The sequence below is a fragment of the Bemisia tabaci genome, chromosome 1 (genome assembly GCF_918797505.1).
Source record: "Bemisia tabaci chromosome 1, PGI_BMITA_v3".
In the NCBI taxonomy this organism is placed as follows: Eukaryota; Metazoa; Arthropoda; class Insecta; order Hemiptera; family Aleyrodidae; genus Bemisia; species Bemisia tabaci.
In genome coordinates this window covers 57669049-57689105 of record NC_092793.1, presented here as the reverse complement: position 1 = coordinate 57689105, position 20057 = coordinate 57669049, and the positions used below count along the sequence as shown (strand labels likewise).

The window sequence follows — 20057 nt, the reverse complement described above, 5'->3', positions numbered from 1 at the left end:
TTTAAGATGATTAATGACAATTCACCAAGTACAGAGGATTCTTTGATAAAATATTCACCTCGGATACTATTGGACCCATTTTCTTAGAATGTCATTTTTGCACTCAGCAGTAACATGATAGCACAGGAAAGAAGTAAAGACAAAATACTAGTTTGCAGTATAAATTTTATTTTATTTTCAAAATATTTTGCTGTAATTTACATATATACTCGAATTTACAAAAACAGAAACAAAAGCAGAAATACCTTATTTCCTAAATAATTTCAAAATTAAATTACAACGTAGACTAAGTTATAAACATCCTCAGTAATCTGAGTTTTCTAGGACTTTATATCTCAAATGGACAATGATAACCATGATGAAAGATAAAACATGATTGATGAAAAAAACTGCAAATGGTTGTAAGAAAAGTACTGAGAAATGGCACACGGTTGGAGAAAAATGCTTATTGTCGCTTAGCTTATAAAACCTTTTTAGTATTGTTTCAAGGGAAAATGGCAGCTCTAAAATCGGCTCCACCTTGTTTAAGTAATTGAAATATGTAAAAAAAATATATTTGGTTAGTTATAGTTATTAAAAAAATCAAGTAAATGCCTCTTATTTTGAATCAAAGAAGAAAAAAATAAATGGAAATTCTAGACTGGAATGACTGCTTTCACAAAAAAATATCAATGTCTTAATGTAAATTGTTCTCCTTGATATGAAATGGATGAATCAAATGAAGAAAACTATGAATATGAATGGGTAGGTACAAACAACTACCAGCAATTACAAATTCACAGTGAAAAGTTCATTTACCTTATGAAAACTATTTGTCTAGAGGGGCCTTGAGATTAAAAGCTCTGTAAATCGGTATAAGTACTTCAATTAAGGTTAAGAGTTGATTAGCATTACTGCTGACGAACATTGAAAGGAGAACTGATATACATGTAGGATTGTTGCTGACATTTTGCAGCATCAACGAATTAACTGCTGAATGGTTGCAGGTATATATTTCCTGGGACGCCACCATTGTAAAGAAACCCACCCTGAAAAATGAAGAATCAAACCTGAGAAAGTTTCTGTGGTGTAAATGTTGTCCCAAACCATGTTCGTCATGATACATAATAATATTCAAATGAACCGGAAAAAGGATTTAATTGTTTTTCCGTGACTACTTGGTTAATTCTATCTGATTAACTTTAAATTATCAATTTCATTTGTTTCATTTAATTATTGATTAAAAAGGCATCATAAATATTGAGATCGAAAACTAATTGCTACATACAAATTTGTTCGCATGAACCTTTGATGATAAAAGCAATTTCTTACGAAAACTGCACCACACCAAAAAAGGATTAAAAACTTCTCTTTCAGGACTTACAAGACTAATGTAAAAGGTATTCAAAATAAGGCAACGATCAATGAATCAGTCAAGGTAAGCACATCATCAGCAGTTTCATATTACGATCTTGAAATTTACCTTGCTTATGGTTCGGACACATTGGATTTTCAATAAGAGAGTAGCTATTTACAAAGTATTCAGAGTATACCATGGTTCATGCAGCCTCAAGAATAAAAAGAAATCAAGCACTTCCCAAGCTTTTTAAAGAATTTTCAACCACTTTTCACATTTGTAGTAATTTTTAAGAGAGAAGAAATGCACCGTTTTCTCCCCGGATCGTAAGCCCCATTTGTGAATTTTTTGTACACTTTGAAGGCAAATTGAATTTTTTTTGTTATTGGGATGTCTTTCCAGTTAAAAGGCAGACGCTATGTTATTTCTTGAACATTAAGCTATCAGTGCTGACAATTAGTACAGAGAAAAATTCAAACACTTTTTGGGCATCTTTCAAAACATCAAGCACTTTTAAAGCATTAAAAATTTCAAAATCAGGCACTTTTTAAGGCCGCACGAACCATACATTCAAAGTTGATCTTTCGTCCACTTCAATTTTTTGCATGCTAAACACACTGAAGCAACATCGCTGGAGACTGACACAGTACAATTTCAGTTACAGAAGCAAATTAATCACTTTAACATAATGGAATTACATACAGGCACCTGCTTTGCATGAAAAAATATACAAAGTTTCCTTCTAAATATTATTGTTAGTTCATCTTTCATTTTTTTTTAAGGTTCAGTACATGAATTAAACAGTACCTTCCCCTCACCTTTTTCATCTGTGGAAAATTCAAGGTCATACAAATGATTTTTTCTCAGTCAAATACATTTTTCAACAGACACCACTTGACCATCCATCTATTGTCGGTCCACTAACTAACACGAGGGGAAATGATCTGGTCTGCTTAATTAAAGCTTATGCATTCTGAGAGATTTTACAAAGGGCTCTAAGGCACCTGTTTTCCGGGTATTAGTCACAAAGCGAAATGTTTTATTAAAAGCGATAGAATGTAAAATAACAGTAAGGGTCATTTTCCACAAAAGCTGAGAGGTAAGTTTACAAAAGCACCATTTTTTGAAAAGCAAAAGGAGGAGAAAAATCACAATATTTCATGGAATTTTTTTTTCATTTTGATTTCTATCATCAAGTGAGAAACCGAAGCACAAAAACATCGACATTAGTCTCAGCAAGAGCGTCATTAGTACAAGCAAAACTGAAGGTGAGAGATAGAGCAAGAGAATTTTTTTTTTTTTAATTAACTGAATAACAAAAGACAACCGACAAGAATAGATTCGAAATAGCTACGGTTTTGATCATTTTACTCACTGCTGCTTAAAAACATTCTCAGTTGGCAAGGGTTTTGCACATTTCTTAAAATGCCCATTATCAAAACACAGGCTAGCAGAGGACTTGCACATAAAAATAATAGCACCAACAAAAACATCAAATGCAACAAGGTTATCCAAAAATAAAAGACTCTCGTCAGCACGGTTGTTTCGGCGGTAATTTTGTGGTTAACTGGGTTGTTTCCGCTCTCGGAGGAGGGGGCGGTGGTCTCTTTTTCACAATGGGCACTGAATCAGGGATAATTACAGGGGAAGGGGGGAGATTGAATGTGACAGTCTTAGGTTTATGCGTGCCTGGGTTTGAGTTAGTATTCAAAATTGTACTTTTGTTAGGCGTGGATTTAGCAAAGATATTCTCATACAAGTTATATTGGCTAGAATTTGTACTGCTTCCATAATGCTCTTGCACCCAATTGCTAACATTTGTCTCGCGATAGTCTGCTTCTCCAGGCGGAGGATCTCTGAAACCGAGAACTTCATGAGGTGTCATCTTTACATCTAGTTTACACTTCTGGGCAACTTGCCACTTGCGCCTCATGACTCTCTGCAAATCCTGCAGGAAGTCCTCTGAGGGAGGTAACAGTCTAGGTGGAGGGGGTGGGGGTAAGTCCACCTCATCATCATCTTCATTTAGGGTTAATGAACTTGCAAGAAGCTCAGGAGGAGGAGGGGGTAAGGAACTAAAACTTGGAGATCTTTCAATCATCGCTTCATCGATTTCTCGTTCGACAAACAGATTGGGTTTGTTGTCAACTATTGGCCGTGTGAGAATAGCACTCTCAATAAATTCACCTGAACCTAATCTATGACTATTTTTATCCAGACTATTTTGATGCTTGGAGACAGATATTTCATTTGTTCTTCTATCTGTTCCGATTGAATTCTTATCTAAGCTACTTTGACGCTTGAGAGTCGCACAGTTACCATAAATATTGTTCCGTTCGAGGCTATTAGATACAAGCCTTTCTTTCGGACTGTTTGCAATATCTATACTTACACTCACACGCCTTTCAGAACAATGATTTACATCTAACGGTTCTTCCGTTAGTCTTCTATCTACATTTCCGTAAAGTCCATTACTCCTATCAAGAACAGCTGTGCTGTAAATTTCTTCTTCTCTTCGCAGAGAGAACATGTTTGAATTTGAACTTGCAATATCCTTCAATTGACGAGTGGTTTGTGTCAAAGGGATTTTCGGAGGTTTCCTTTTGATGGTTCCAGACGGGAAGTCTGATTCAAAGGCAACATCACAGCCAGAGGAGCCGGAGTCCGATTGGTCAAGAATTTCGTTATCAACTTCATCCCCATCAAGAACTGAGCGATAATTATCATAAAGCTGACGTCCATACTGAAAGCAAAGAGCATAAAGAAATCATTAAATTTTCATAAACAACTGGAAATTTTCCATGAATTAGAGTTTCCACAGAGGTTAATAAGAAACTTGTCCTTAAATATCTGCAATACAGATTGTACTATTACTTTTCCGTGTGTCCTACAGAATCTAAAACAGAAAGTCTAGCCTAGAGTTGACCAATAGAGAAGGTGCAAATATAAGTTACAATATATCATTTCTCATCAAAATTTCATGCACGATCAAGACCAATCCACACAGGCCAGTCATTCCCAAGACAAGTGTTAGAACTCTACTGTGCAGTGATGTAAAATTGACTGTCTGCAATGTGTTTCTAATGGGAGCAACCAATGTGATGTCACATTGGCTGTTGTCAAGTTAAAGCTGGCCAGGGCAAGGGATTTCAAAAAGATGCGCAATGACAGACATGTGTAGATTGGTCTTATGCATGATTTGAGCAACATTTGACACATTTCGATAACACTCCATTAATTGAAGATACGCCAATAGTAATGTAGTGTGTATAATTTGAAATAGTTTTCATGCAAACTTTGCCATTCTAAACGTCAAACCCATTCTAGAAAGCAAACAAAGGTGACTCGACAACTTTTTCCTGTCACTTTTGTCATTTTTGGTGGAATTTCCAGGTTTTCCAGTTTTTTTTAAATTCCTTGCAATTTTCTGGTTTTCCCCATATTCCCTGACTGTGGCAACCCTGCCATTCTATCGACACTAAAATTTTTCATCCATATCACAAAACTCAACAATCTTTGCAAGTTCTCAAATAAATGTCAAGACTGTAAGATGTTAAAGGAACCAAATTTAGATATTTCAAGAAACAGAGGTGAGAAAAAACATACCTTGACAATGCGAATAGCTATAACCCATCGGTGCATTGTGATTGAATCTTCTGCACACAAATATTTAATGTGCTTTGAGGATTTTGGCTGCTGCAAACAAGGATGCTTGATGGCAAAACCAAACTCTGTTGGTGCTTTCAGTTTCTTTTTCCAGCCTACTCCATAATAGACCTTAAAAGAAAAAAAATCAATACATAAATAACCAGAGATTCAAATATGTTTCTATTTACAAACTATCTGATGGCACTAAAAATAAACCAGACCCTAACGACTTTTCCTTGCTTACAGACGTGGGGGAGGGGGTGGTGGTGGTGGTGGTGGTGGTGGTGTTAAAATCAGAAAAGCATAACATAAAATTGTTCTTGTCATTTAAACTGATCTGTATGATGCCAAACCTGGAAAGAAAGCAGGAAGTAGGAATCTTGAATTCTCAGAATTTAGGAGATATATTTTAATACATGTATCACAACCAAAAAACTCACAGCAAGGGTATTTTGTGGGTTAGTTTAATCTGATTTTGCCCTATTTCAATTTTGATTACTCCTACCTGACCCACCAGGCAATTTCAATTTCCTGTTTGATCAGCTCTTCCTGAGAAACTTCCTTCAAGGTTTTCTTATGGGACATTCAGCTCTAAGAACTTCGAGCACATACATAGGATGCTATTGTTGATGATTGATTGAAAGAGATGCAACAAAATTTTTGCTTACACATGCTCCACAGATTAAAACAGGCAACTGCGAGGAGATTCAGTTTAATTGAAATGAAGCCTAAGCTGCTGACACTTACCTCATTGTTTTCAAATTTGGTCAGGCAGATCATATCCTTCGGAGACCGAGAGGAAGATTTGTCTTTGGGTAAATAGTACAGTCCAGAAGCCCTTAGAATACTCTGATACTTTTTCCAGCCCTTTCGAGATTCAGTCTTAATGTACAGAGAGCCTTCTATGTTTGGGCCACCTGCTCCACTCAGAAGTTCCTGAGAAAAGGCAAATTACTCCATGGTTAGTTGAAAATGATTATAAAATGAGCGCACAGAAGACAGAAAGGAAAATATATACACAGCTGGATGGTATGAAGAGGATAATTAAATAAATTTGATTCATCTTAAATTCTTCCTGGGATTTCGAACATTCATCAGGGGAAAAAATTCCTTAATTGATAGATATTCATTCCATAATGCATCTTAAAAGTCTTAACTTTCATTGTTGTTTTTTCAATGAATGGAAAGTGTGTAAATCAGATTTATCCATGGAGATATTGTCTCCCATGGAGAAATTGTCATAAATCTTAGTAAAAAGTCTTGCCTCCTCAGCAGATACATAAGATCTAATTGAATTAAATGACATACAAAGAATTGAGCTCAAATTGAGGTCACTTTAGGAAGAAGTAGTTTGAAAATTTATTGTTTTAAGTATAAAAGTTTCTGTGCCTACAGTATTCCTTGCATAAATTCCAAAAGAGGCTGGAAATGTTTTGTTAGGTTTTTCTACCTCATACAGTTCAGTAATCTGTAACTTTATGAGAGTGCTACTATCTACAAGAATAAATACTACTTTTGATTCTTCAACTGCCACATTAGGGGTACAAATTATTCTACATCCATCCTCCTTGAGAAGGTTAGGTAGGAACACTGCACAACTAGAAAAACGTTCCAACTTTTTTCAGAAATAGTCAACGGTTTAGAAGTGTGCATTTTCCTTTGAAAGCAATCATGATGTAAAAATTTGAAGCTATCAGCCCTAGTTCTTATTTCTCCATAAAATGAATAGATAAGGCTTAGACGCCGAGCTTACCTCAATTATACTATTCTTAGTGAATTCATCCAAGGGCTCAATCAGCGGCGTGTTTAGGTGATCGTTATGGAACAATTCTGGCCGTTTGAAGAGTAAAGTTCGCTCAGGCCTCTCAACAAAGTAAAGTTTATTTTGAGAATCTCTCGTCCATAACATCAGATTATTGACTAACATTTCGTGATCTTCATAGACACGCTCTACACAAACACAGAAAAAAGAGCATAAACATTATTTTCAACACGACAAAAAGAAAAGGATAACAGCCAAATCATCTCAACCAAAGGTCCTTCGAGGCATGATTTTTTACCGCAAGTGCAATCATCTACAGAATTTAACCAAGAAGTAGGAACTGAGAAGTTTGAACACTCATGGTTCGAGTCTATACGACTATTAGTCTATACGAGTCATTCATCATGATCTCTTCTTGCCAATAAAGGAGATTATAAAAAAATATCTTAAAACATGATGTAAAGATTCACTCCTGTGAGGAATAAATTATTTGTAGACCATGCCTCTATGCGCTGGTAATTTATGACTCAATATTGAGATTTCGTGAACTAAAGTGCCTTTTCCCCAAAACAATCACATATTAAGTGATACTTTCAGGGCTTTAGAGTCTGATTAGAGTTTGGAATAAAAACGTACAATCAGCCAAAATTGAGCACCTTAAAAATGAAATGTAAAGTTTAGAGCTCTTTTGTAAAAGTTAATTTATGGAAAAACTTCATGAGAGAACATTCATGACAGATGATCTGTCTGTATGAAAAAAATCATACTTCCATGAATATTATTGAGAACTTTGTTGATTTTATACTGAGTAAATAATTTTTTCTGTCAGAATTTGAAAGGCTCAAGTCGAACTTACCCATGTGAAGATCGTTAACATATTCAACAAGGCCCCAGGAGGGTTCCAGACTAGTATGATTCTTTTCAGCTAGAAGTCTTGTGACATATCCACACGTCATTGATTCATCAACCAAGAGGGATTTTGCGGATCCATCTAGACTGAATACTTTAATGAATATTTTCTTGATATTTGCTTCCCGCATTTTCTGAAGCGCCAATCGGATTTTCTCTGTTTTCCCATTTTGGCCAGCCTACAAAAGAAGGAAAAAATAAATATAACATACAGAAAGTAAATGTAGAGTGAAAACTAAGACACTTCTGTCACTTTTCTCCATCATAGAAACAAATGTAAATAGGAATTCATCTCTTTTTGGGTGGAGTCACTGTCAACTCCATTCCAATCTGTATATCCTCAATACAAATGGTATGAAAACAAAATAAATGAAGGCCTACACTCAATTTGAGTTCTGGTTCAGTTCTGTTGATGGTCTAGTTGTACAATAACTTACGTACCATAACTGACTTGTTTCAAAGAAATAAATGTGCGGAAGACTTTTTAGATTTTTATTCTAAATTGAAATAATTTACTTCCCTGTCTAGACTTTTTCATAAAGGCTTCCATACGTAATATCAAGAATTTTGGCACTGGCCAAATTTTAGTATTATTTGATATGCCATTCCTAGTGACCTCTTGAGCCCGATAAGTTTTTAAAATCAAACTTTCTATGTGCTAATGCCAAGAAAAGCAGGGCTGAAAAGCGAATTTTTGGCAATTTCATTCTTTTATTCATATTATTTTCCCAGTGAGCGAAGAAAGAATAGCTCTTCCCGAACACTGATTTCCTATTGCAACATTTCTCCTAGTTGATGCATGTTTCAATGCTGAAAACCTTAATTTTCAGCTTTGTTTTTCTCACGATTGACGCAATAGAAGTTTCATTTTATAAGCTGGTCATTCTTAGGTGGTAGTCACAAACATCATATTGAATAATATCAACATTTAGCCAGTGCAGAATTTCTTAGAATTCCATGCAGTTCTTTGAGATTTTAAATAAGATGTAAAATACTGACCTGATTTGCACTGACTGACGAGGATGCTGTGGCATCAGTTCGACCACTTGAGGCAGAACTTTCACTCGACAACAAGGATACACTGTCAGAGAATGCTGAATCATTGTCTGGGCTATCAGTGCGGGCTGGAACAGATCAAAAGTGCATCGTTTTATTATAAGAGATCTCTTGAGTATTCAATAGACAGACTGAACAAGGGATTCCCCATAGCCACAGCCAAAACTCTTCATGAGCGCTCTGGAGGGCGAAAAAAATTTCGACCATACGACTGGGAGGTCCCAATAAAAAAAGGAAACGCCTTAAAAATGGGAAAGACTGGTGCGTTAGCATATAAATTGTATACTCTTCACAAAATAGAGATGAGATTGCGCATCTACTTGCTACAAATAATAACAGTTATTTTGCACATCGTGGAAATCTGAACCGGAAGAGAAAAAAAAGGGCCATTACTATAATATTTTTGAGGAAAATGGGGTTTTTAAAATGGGGAGGCCGATTTGAAAAAGGGAAAGGCTAAGATTCTACATTCCTGGAGAGCTATATGTAACCAGAACACTTACAGGGAAAGGGAGCTGCAGTCATGATTATAAAATCTGAAGGCAGTAGGCTTTCAAAGAGAGTACCAATGTAGGGACCAGGATCCCTAACCTGTTATTAGCCGAAAAATGATGTAGATGACACAGACACCTTTGGGTATTGCAATGATACTTATAAATTATTTTTCCTTTCTCCTTAAAGAGAAAAAAAAGGTAGACCAGGGACAAAACTCCTTGAGAATAAAAAAATAGGTAGATAAAGAAGAAGCTAATAGAAGTTGTGCGTCTTCCCTCATATTTTAACAGAAAAAAAGAATTACTCACCAACACCATGCGCCTCCGATGGACTTCTCCTGTGTTGAGAAATATCTGTTGCACCTGAAATGAAGATGAAAAATATGAAAAGATATGTAAAATAAAATAAAACTTCACTCTTTTGACCGACAAACAGTTACGGATAATGGACAGCTAAGGTTAAAGAAAAATTTTAGTAGAGAAGTTTATGATTGGCCCAGCAAATTTACAATAGCAATATTTTAGCAATTGTATTTTAGCAAATTTTTATGCTCTTCATTGCCCTCTTCCCCCATTATTCTATTTTTGTAAACTTTTAACTGCCATAACTTCGGTTAAGTTTGGCATACCTGGATTATTTTGTTTTACACAAAATTTTTATAGTGCATTCCTCTATACTCTGTGCACCTCAATTTTTCCTGTAGATGTGCTCAAATGTAAATAGGGAAGTGGAATAGAGTATGTGCAAGAGGGTTTCACCGGTGCCCTTTGAGGAACGGGATCATTTTTAAATGGAAACCAAAACTAGTGAATGACACACTATGCATTTTTTTAAAATGACACAAGATTTCTTTAATTTTTGAAGGCAAGAAATTATTTTTTAAAATAAAAACATGAGTAAGTATCGAAGAAAGAAAATTGTTATGAAAGGACTTGTAGTCCTTGTTGTTTGAGCGCTCTCATAGATAATAAAAGGAACCAAAAAAATAAATTACCTGATTTGTTGAGAGAAGTTTGAGACAACTCTTTGTCATACTGAGACTCTAGGGCACAAAGCTCACCAAGAATAGCATCTAAGTCCACATCTTGAGTATCTGTAAACAAAAAAGTCAACAATATTAAACTTGAATCATTTAGAAGTCACATTGCTAATAAAATATGAGGGATTTAAAGGGTACTATGCAGAGACGAAGAAAAGCAAGGATAAAAAACCTATCTGTTTCGTATTATTGTGTTGTGAGTAGCTATTTTATGACAAAGTTTTTATTTCACTGCGGCAGGAGCCTGAATCCAGACCTAAGTCTGTCGATTCAATGAAGTTCTTAGTAAAACTTTAACGAATTTCAAGTTGAATCTGATGCAAAAGAAAATAGTAAGTAAGTAATGATACATTTTGGACTAGCACATTACGCAGGTCTAAAAATGATATTTTCAAGATTTTGTGAGTGTTAGCAGAGAGAACAAAAAAATTGAGTTCAAATTTGGCAAATACTCAATTTACTTGTTGAAGCAAATACATTTTTCAAAGCCTCTTTTAAAAAAGAATAAACACGCCCTTGCTTTGAAAAAATAAATTGACAATTACAACTAATGATCTAAGAATTTTGATTTAGGACTTCGACGAACTTCGGGCTTTGGATCAATTCATTTCTACACTGAAAAGAAAAAAATTAATAACTGCATCTTACGGTATTTCAAATCCCCCCCCTCCCCCCCGCAAAAATTCGTAACGCAGCCGACGTCTCTCATCCACCTGAAGGCGTTACTTATTCTACGGAAAGCTCCGAAAGACACACGGCAAGAGAGCCTTCTACGAGATTGCGCACGAGTATTGCTTATTGCATTACACGGATTTGAAGGCAAAATCTTGACGCACCGGTGCAATGACAGACCAGATCCACACGTCGCGTCGGCTTAATCGCTTTATAAAGCCTGCGATAGGGCTTTTGACAGTTCATCGGTTGCTTTTGTACGCCGATTGTCGATCGATTAGCAGGTTTGTAGAATCACCACGAGGCCTGTTCGTATCAGTTGGTGCTCGAATAATGGGATCATTAAGGAGTTCTCGATCGCGGAGCGGGGCATTGAACAGGGTTGCAGGTTTTGACGAGAAAATAACGGAGTTTTTCCTAGCTTACATAACCAAAAAAATCCCTGACCGTGATGTGAGAATGTAGAAAATGTACCATTTTTGGCATTATTTTCACTGCAAATGATAGAAACATGTAAATCTTTTTTCTTCGGGTCAGTAAGTAATGATTGTTCAATTAACTAAAATTGAAAACCCCCAATGAAAATGATTGCCCAATTCACTACTTAAGAGTGTGACTACAAGCACTGAAACTAGTGCCAGACTGAGTTTAATTGTATGGACAGCGCTAAGGTTTTTCTTTTTTTTTTCTTTTGGATTTTAATTTTCAAGACGTTTCAAGTTTCTAGTGTTTTTCATAAAATTCTCTAATTTTCCTGACCTGATAAAATTCTTCGACCATTTCCTATTTTCTACACCTACAGAAATCCTGTCGACTTTTCCTATTAAAAAATTAACGAAGGTAGTGAGCGATTCGTGCAATGGGAGGTTCGGAAATTGTGCGTCCATCAATTGTGTGTTCACAAAAAGTGTTTGTGAGTCGACTTTGCCGCATTCGTGATTTTCAGATCAGTGAAGGGCCGTAGTCAAAATTTTAGGAAGGCAACGTTTTAACACGATCATCGCATTTTTCGGAAAATGTACGATGACGTGATAAAAATTAGAATTAAATTACTTCATTGGCACAATGGGCGACGCTGGAGTTAAGTTATGTTGTGAGAGAAACAAACACAGCGCCCTCAGTTGATAACGCATGCGACTAATATTGACGAATTCCTTTACAACGCCTGGATACGACTATTCGAACTCCACGGATGTCCGTGTTGCATACGCACGGAGTTGAAGGCGTTTTGACTTTCCAGGCACTCTCTGCTTCGCCCGTAGCGCAGCGCGGTGGCGGGTTGTACTGCAAGGATTGAAAATGACAAATCGCCTTCGAAATCTCGTTTATACTACGTGACATTTGATGGAAAGGCATCTCTTAGACATGAGGCACAACACACATGCGGGAGATGCGAGTATCTTTGATGCTTTAGTACAGAAATCGCGATGTACTGCGATGATTTGTGTAAAGCAACTTTTCACGCCTAAAAATGTCTTCGTTGCATAAAAAAGAGTTCAAGTAGCTACGTCTTTTTCTATCCTCGCGGTGCTGCCCGCCGACGCTGCGCCGCGGGCGAAGCAGTGAGTGCCTAGAAAATTAAAACGCCTTCAAGTCCGTGCGTATGCAATACGGACATCCGCGGAGTTCGAATAGTTGCATGCATGCGTTGTAATAAAATCCGCTCAGCATTTATCGCGTGCGATATTAACTTACAATTAGGGCATTTTGCTTGTTTCTCTCACACCTAGACTTGATTCCAACATTGCTTATTGCACCGATTGAGTAAACAATTACTGATTTGTATCGCAACATGGTCAAAGCTGCAATGATTGTTAAAATTTCCAATCCTCGAAACCGGAGAAAAAAACATAAAAAAGGGTGTCTTAACAAGATTTAAAGGGTTTCCTTCAACCTACATTAAGGAGTCGTCCTTTTTTTAAAATTTTTTCCTTTTCGAAAAATTACTTCAGACGTATAAAAGCGAAATTTTTTAGGAACAATCCTGATGCATCGCACGGAATTTAGAACAAAAACTACGACTTTTCGTCCCTCTAAAGAATGAAATGCGACAGGATTTCTCAATGGCAATATTTGAATTTTGGGGTGACGTTCGATTTTGCCCTAATTTTCCCGGTCTTTTGTAAGTAAATGATTATTGTAATTCCCTGTCTTTTCCAGGCGATCCCGATTTTCTGTTATCTTTGTGAACCCTGTTGACTTACCTTCAAGATTGGCCATCGAAAGGCGGTATGTATCAGTCCTAGGAGGATTCAGATCTGACGCTGGCCGAGGGTTGCACGAATTGGAGCCAACATTATCCAAACCCTGCACAGAAGAACAGACGACACATGTTAGAACATTTTTGAAAGATATAATCATTGAAAGAAGTACAAAACATGTGATCAGAAAATAAAGCTGCTGCGGCTGTGGCAAGGAAAAGTCTTTGTCGCCCAAAACTTTAAAATGTAAACAAATGATTTCCTCGTTTAAAAAAAAATTGTAATGAGTGACGTTTCATTGTCACAACTAAAATTTCACTTGACGCATAGGAGTGGAAGTCACTTCCTTTACCATGTATTTTCCTTGGCACAACGATGGATACTTCGCGAGTAATGAAGAATCCCAGATCTATCAGAGTGATGCATTAATTAATTTTAGCGACGGTAATAAAATCAAGAACTCGAAAACTGACCAGTCCTCATAATTTTTAGCGCTGAGATCATTCATGGTCTCAGAAATTTTGAAACATCAACTTGTAGAATTCCCAGGCGTTTTACGGAATAGGAATGATGATTTCCCTAAGACTTGTGGGGAGGAGGGGAGGAGAGGGGCGGAACTCCGACTGACTCATTTGGAAACAACTTATTACACGCTTTTGGAGGTCGGCTGTTCGACACTGGGACGCCCTGTATAGTGGATGGTTAAACCACCCGGTGAAACAAGCGCTACACTGTATAAAAACAGTTGTTTAAAACTGCATATCTCAGGCATCTTTTGACAGAAATTCAGGACAAAAAGACAGGAGAAAGGGCCCCCGTCGGAGGATACGTGACTTCCCCGAAAAGAGGCGCGGAACAAAGGATCGGCCGGAGAAAAGTGCAAGGAAGATTAACTACCTCCTGTCTGAGCGAGAAAAACGGCATCGATTCTGCAGTGCGGGCGCCGAAAATATTCCACGGGGGGCTACATCCCGAGTCCCGGCCAACTGGATCCTTAAATAAATCCTCCAGCGGCTGAAACCACGGCTCGAGGCAGTTCCAGAGCCTCCGAGCACCGCTTATTTTTAAGCTAACAGCCTCGAAGACGGTAAAAACAGCGTACTCGATTCCCACGTCGAAAAGAGCTCCATACTCCGCCCGACGCGACACTCACGCACAATCCCGGAGCACTGAAACGGGAACAAAATCAGCACGACTCCTGATTTTTCGGAACAAAAAAGAAATTCTGAGAAGAAGACCGATGGGAACGGACCGCCGCGCGGAAATCGGATTTCAGCTGATCCTGCACTTAGACCGCACAATCGAACTTCACACGTCGATTCTCGAAAAAGAATAGACGAGCACAGAAAGTGATGATCTACACGTGATTCATGAAGAACCGGAGATAGTTGTAAACACACTTTCACACGGTTTCAGGGTAAAAAGCCCTGAGAATCTGAACTCACTTGGCGAATAAAAAACGGAGATCAACGAAAGAAACACCGATAGACACTAACACTGTCCTTCGGGGTTAGATTAAGGCGCAAATACTCCTAAAAATGCTACCTTTTTTTATTTTAATCATTTAAAAACCCAAAACAAAGGAACGAGAGAAATACAAAGAGCGCAGTGACAAGTAGCAGAGAACGCACGCACAATCAGCACAAAAATCAGTGTGAATAAATGATAAACCGTACCGCGATTTTTGACGAAAACGAGGGATTCAAAAACACAATTTAATTCAATTTGAAAACGCGAAAGATTTCCGAAAACAACGCTGGTGGCGGAGCGTCGCGGTGCGAGGCGCCGTGGTCCCAGTCGAGCGCGAACTGAGGAGCGGCAGCCTTGGGCCTTGGCCCTCAGAGTTCGCTGCTCGCGCGGCGCGGCGGCCAATGGGAAGGCGGCGTTGCGTCGGGAACGGAACTAACTGAAGGGTGACGGACTGACTGACTGACAAACAGACACCAGGACGCGGCTCCCCGAACTGGGAACCGCGCGAGAGAGACGAAAATACTTTCCCCGACCCCAGCCCCCCGAGCGGCAAGCCTGGCGTAGGCAGATGATGAGGGGACGATGGTGCGGTGCGACGGTTTGGCAACGGGGTTGGAGTTCCAGCCCCGCCGCCGCACAGTGCGGCACTCCGTGGACAAAAATCGAAAAAGTCATCAAAAATTTTTTTTTGAAAACGCACAATTTTTCTTGATATTCATGGTGAGGAACGTTTTTCTGACAAGGAATGATAGTTTATTTGTGATTTTCATTCGTAGATCACCATGGATAAGCGGGAAAAGTTGAAGGAAAAATCTCGGGAATGAACTTCCCCATTGAAAACATATGGGGAAAAGACAAAAAACTTAAAATGACTTTTCTCGAGAAATACTCAAAATACTCCTAGATGTTAACATTTTCTTATTCCTTATGTATCCTACTTTGATCGTGCCAAAGGGTTTTCCTATGTTGCTGCTAATATCTTTGTTATAAGAAGTTAAAGTTTGGGTATTTGACGTTGATTTTACATTGCTAACATAGGGCTGATTCGAGGTTGCCAACTTTAGATGGACTTTTCTCGAGAAATACGCAAAATACTCCTGGACGTTAACATTTTCTTATTCCTTAGGTATCATACTTTGACCGTGCCAAAGGATTTTCCTATGTTGCTGCTAATAATTTTTTTATAAGAACTTTAAATTTGAGTAATAAGTGCATGCGTGGATTTTACATGGGTAGCATAGGGCTTATTCGAGGTTGCCAACTTCAAATGGACTTTTCTCGAGAAATACGCAAAATATCCTGAGATATTAGCATTTTCTTATTCCTTATATGTCCTAGAATGACTGTGCCAAAGGATTTTCCTATGTTGCTGCTACTTTCTTTGTTATTTGAAGTTAAGTGTTATGTTTTCAACCTAAAATGCATCAATTTTTGAAGGCGGCAACATAGTATGGGTTTTCCCATGCGGGAATTCCCAAATCCCACTGGACAGCGTTCATGGTAAACAAAACAAAACATATCTTGTGTTTTGTTCGTCTCGCTTATCAATAGATACAATCGTATTTAGCCAATTTAGCTCAAATCATGTGCATGTGCCGAAGTAAATTCGCTCAGATTTAGCGAGAAAATTGTGATCCATTTCGTTCAGTTAACCGGAAGTGAAACATAGAATAGCTAGCTCTAGAAATGTGTGTCTTGGGTGCAAATAAGTACTTGGAGATTCGTGGATTTCGTTGTTCATTCTTAACCATGGTAACAAATATTTACACCTTCTTATTCAAATGTATAAAGCTTCCAGACAAAGTGCGGATTTCTACCTTTACCCGGCAGAATGTATGATTTTCAATGTTCTCACTCTCAGTGAATTGAATGACCTGATATCTCAGGCCCCAAACGTTTTCCTCCCATAATTGAATGAAGTAAGGTTTCTCTATTGTTCAGGTAAAGTCTGCCTTTACAATTTACCTCCTTTCAGCAAGTGGAATTTCTTGATTAGTGAGTATTGACTGTTACGCTGAGGTCAGATAGTGCGGAACGTTAACAGTATAACCTCTAATTCTCATGAAAGCAAGATCCATTGCTCAATTCAATAGTAGCTGTAAAATTATTTAAACAAATGGCATGATCACATATTGTGCTTCAGCTTTGTTTAAAAATTTAGCAGTGATAATTCATCTATACCTACTTATCGTCACATTGAATACTGTGCGCGTTAATCAAGTCATGTTCGGTGCTTACCATCCTATACAGTTCTTAATCGTTCCTTAGTTTTTGAATCTCATAAAAGGCTGTGCTCCTGCTCGTTTTCAATCATTATGAGAATGAGTGAAATACTCCTGAATGTGGTGTGTGACTAAATACTTACTCTTGAGTATTTTTCCTTCTGGTTTGTCCTCAGGACACTTGCGTGGTGAGTTTCATTTTCTTTCTACTCAATAGAAAATTTATTTCCTCCTTTATATTTGAGCAAATCAGGGCCTGCATTTTGTTTCATTCAGGACCCTTAATTAGGAAGTTAGGTGTTTTAGTTTCCAATTTCTGCATTCTTAAAGTTACCATTATTTCCTGCATATTCGTATCATGATGCCAACCATTATCAGTCTAGTCACGAATATATTCTCCTTGATGATTTGAGAGGGATTCTGTCATAATATGTCATGCCAAGATTTGACCCGTATTAAGTTAAAACTCATTTGCGCTGCAGCACCAATCCTATGATGTCATAATTTCTCATGTAGAATCAGCATTGCCCAAAGCGCAGAATGCTTAAGCGCATACGCAGAGGTTAAGAAAGTGCCTCCACGATGCTACATCACTAATTAATGGATTTAATTACCTACTCCTGCCACTGACTATACTTTGGCGTCAAATTAAGGGAAATATATTTCAGGCTGTTATTTCAGGCTGCATTCATTTGGCCAAAAACAACCGTTTTGGGAGATGGCATGTGTGCAGGTCACTTGGTTTGCAGTGTTCTTCATACAAGTCAGTGATGATTAGTGTGCTTTTGATTCATTTTAATGAATCATGCAGGTATGTGTATTTAGAAATCTGTAGAGGAACCAACTGTGACTTTGCTCATTCTATGATAAAGATCAAGATGGTATCTTTGGGGCATGGAATTATTATCCCTACAAAAATACAAAATAAATATTTAGTTATTTTTCACCCAACTTCAGTTTTCCTCATGAAGAATGAACAAATTGAAATCTTGTGGCTCATAATACTTACCTTATCCGTTTTATTCCAATTTTTCGTTACTTAATGAGGAGATTTTTTTTTTTTTTTTTTTTTTTTTTTTTTTTTTTTTTTTACTACCATACTGCTTTTAAAGCCATAAATTAAGTCCCAGAGAATTTTAGGTTGTAGAATTGGATTCCACGGGAAAAATTACATGGGAATTGACACCTCAAAGACCTGCATCCGTACAATTCAAATTTTGCATTATTGAGAGGATCATTTTGAGGTTTTTTGGCATCCATCTTGTATTTGAAGCCAAAATTTCAGTCCTAGAGAATTTTAGTTCGCAGAATTGGGTTCTATGGGAGAAATTACATACGAATTGATACCTGAAGGACCTGCATCCGTAGAATTCAAATTTTGCATTATTAAGAGGATCACTTTTAGCTTAGGTACTTGGCAGCCATCTTACTTTGGAGCCAAAATTTCAGTGTTAGAGAATTTTTGGCTTCAGAATCGGATTTTACGGGAGAATTTACAAAAGAATTAATACCTAAAAGACCTACATCCGAACAATTCAAAATTTGTATTATTGAGAGGATTATTTTGAGGTTTTTTGGCAGCCATCTTGTTTTTGAAGCCAAAATTTCAGTTCTAGGGAATTTTAGGTTATAGAATTGGATTCTACGGGAAAAATTACATAGGAATTGACACCTCAAAGACCTGCATCCGTACAATTCAAATTTTGCATTATTGAGAGGATAATTTTGAGGGTTTTTCGGCAGCCATCTTGTTTTTGAGGCCAAAATTCCAATCATAGAGAATTTTTGGCTTCAGAATCGGATTCTACGGCAAAAATTACTTCAGAATCAGCATTTTCTTGGGCCAATAATCCTTTTTTCATCGTTGTAACGATTTTTGTCCACATCGTCCATAAGCATGCCGCACTGTGCGGCTGGAGTAACTGTACGCTCCTCTGTCAAACTCGAAAACAACTGACAAATCATTCCGACGCACGCACCGCCTCGCGTTTGTCGGGACGCAGCCCGCAACACGCCAACGCTGCCGAATTCCACCGGAAAACGACGCGAGAGTGGTTGCAGTGTCCAATGATATTCGAGGCGAATTGGATTTGGTCAATTTTAGCGACCAGATCGGCAGGGTTGCAACCCAGAAGAGAAGAACTCTCTGCTGAAGTCAAGAACTAAACTCTGTTGCTTGATGAATTCATGCCAACGTTTGCATCCATACACTTTCCGACCAGTGGTCGTGTGCTCCCGCCCTCTTCCACCCGGCTCGACCGAAAAAATGAGGGGAAAAGGGAAGAAAGAAACAAAGAAAGGGATGAAAAAAGAAAGAGAGAAATAGAGAAAGAAAGAAATGAAAAAAGAAGGAAGAAACGGAGGAAAGAAGAGGGGAGGATGTTGGTAATCATTCATGACAAAATTGACTCAAACTGCAATTAGGATGCTTTAAAATTTTGAAAATTTTCGGGGGAGCCCCCAGGATCCCCCTCTCCCGTTCTAAGTGACTGGATCCGCCTATGTTTTGACTCACCTCGGGAGGAGAGTCGAGAATTTTGGATACTGTCGTTATTGATATCGGCACCAGCACGAAAACCAGATATTAAATGAAGGATTTAACTATGAAATTGCTATCGTAATTCACTTACAGAAGAGAATTCAAAGAGGAAAGTTGGCGAGGGTGGGAAAAACCTACCAGCCAATAGCCCATGTCCAAAATTGAGAATGAAATTTCAGTACCTAGTAAGCGCCATTAAATGTTGCTCACATTAAAAGTGGAGTTCCTCGCTGCAATGGAACCATAATGCTTTCATTTCATCAACTTCTCGTTAAAAACTTTACTCTTACTATTATTACGTCGCGAGAATTATTATTCCTAAAGCCATGACATTCAATAAACGAGAGAGAAAATTTCAAAACTTTAGCAACACCTGACGGCGCTTGTCAGGTTTAGTGTTTCCACCCTTCCGACATAAACGACGATTTCGATTGAGCTGAAGTTGATGGATCGCGCACGAAGCGGCAACAGAGGCACGCACGCACCGCATGACGCAACACTTCTCGAGCGGCCGTTTCATTCAATTACTGGTAATAAGCTTTTGGACATCTTTTAAAGTTTGACACCTCCTCTTTTGCTTAATTGTGTGACGCTATTGAAACCATCCTTCTTCTTCGCTCCGGAATGTGCGGCTCACCGCAGCGCGGTCCCGTGGTAAGGACTAGAAAAGACCAGAAATTAGAATGACCGAGTGTTAAGTTGAGAGTC

At 38.0% G+C, this 20057-nt stretch overlaps 1 protein-coding gene across 4 annotated transcripts in view; it reads right to left on the bottom strand.

Moving 5' to 3' along the window:
• Positions 1-148: 148 nt before the first annotated feature.
• pico (ras-associated and pleckstrin homology domains-containing protein pico) overlaps positions 149-20057 on the bottom strand; it is a 198687-nt gene continuing 178778 nt past the window's right edge. For 3 of the 4 annotated variants that reach the window (XM_072304221.1, XM_019060131.2, XM_019060133.2), the window contains 9 exons: positions 13122-13224; positions 10201-10299; positions 9515-9568; positions 8655-8779; positions 7603-7834; positions 6738-6934; positions 5732-5920; positions 4943-5113; positions 149-4079 (listed from right to left, as the gene is read on the bottom strand). In XM_072304221.1, the coding sequence (XP_072160322.1) occupies positions 2868-4079; positions 4943-5113; positions 5732-5920; positions 6738-6934; positions 7603-7834; positions 8655-8779; positions 9515-9568; positions 10201-10299; positions 13122-13224 (2382 nt within the window). In that variant the 3' untranslated portion in view covers positions 149-2867. Of the gene's footprint in view, positions 4080-4942; positions 5114-5731; positions 5921-6737; positions 6935-7602; positions 7835-8654; positions 8780-9514; positions 9569-10200; positions 10300-13121; positions 13225-14015; positions 14912-20057 lie in introns of those variants that run through there. The other variant, XM_019060135.2, reaches the window with a different exon arrangement.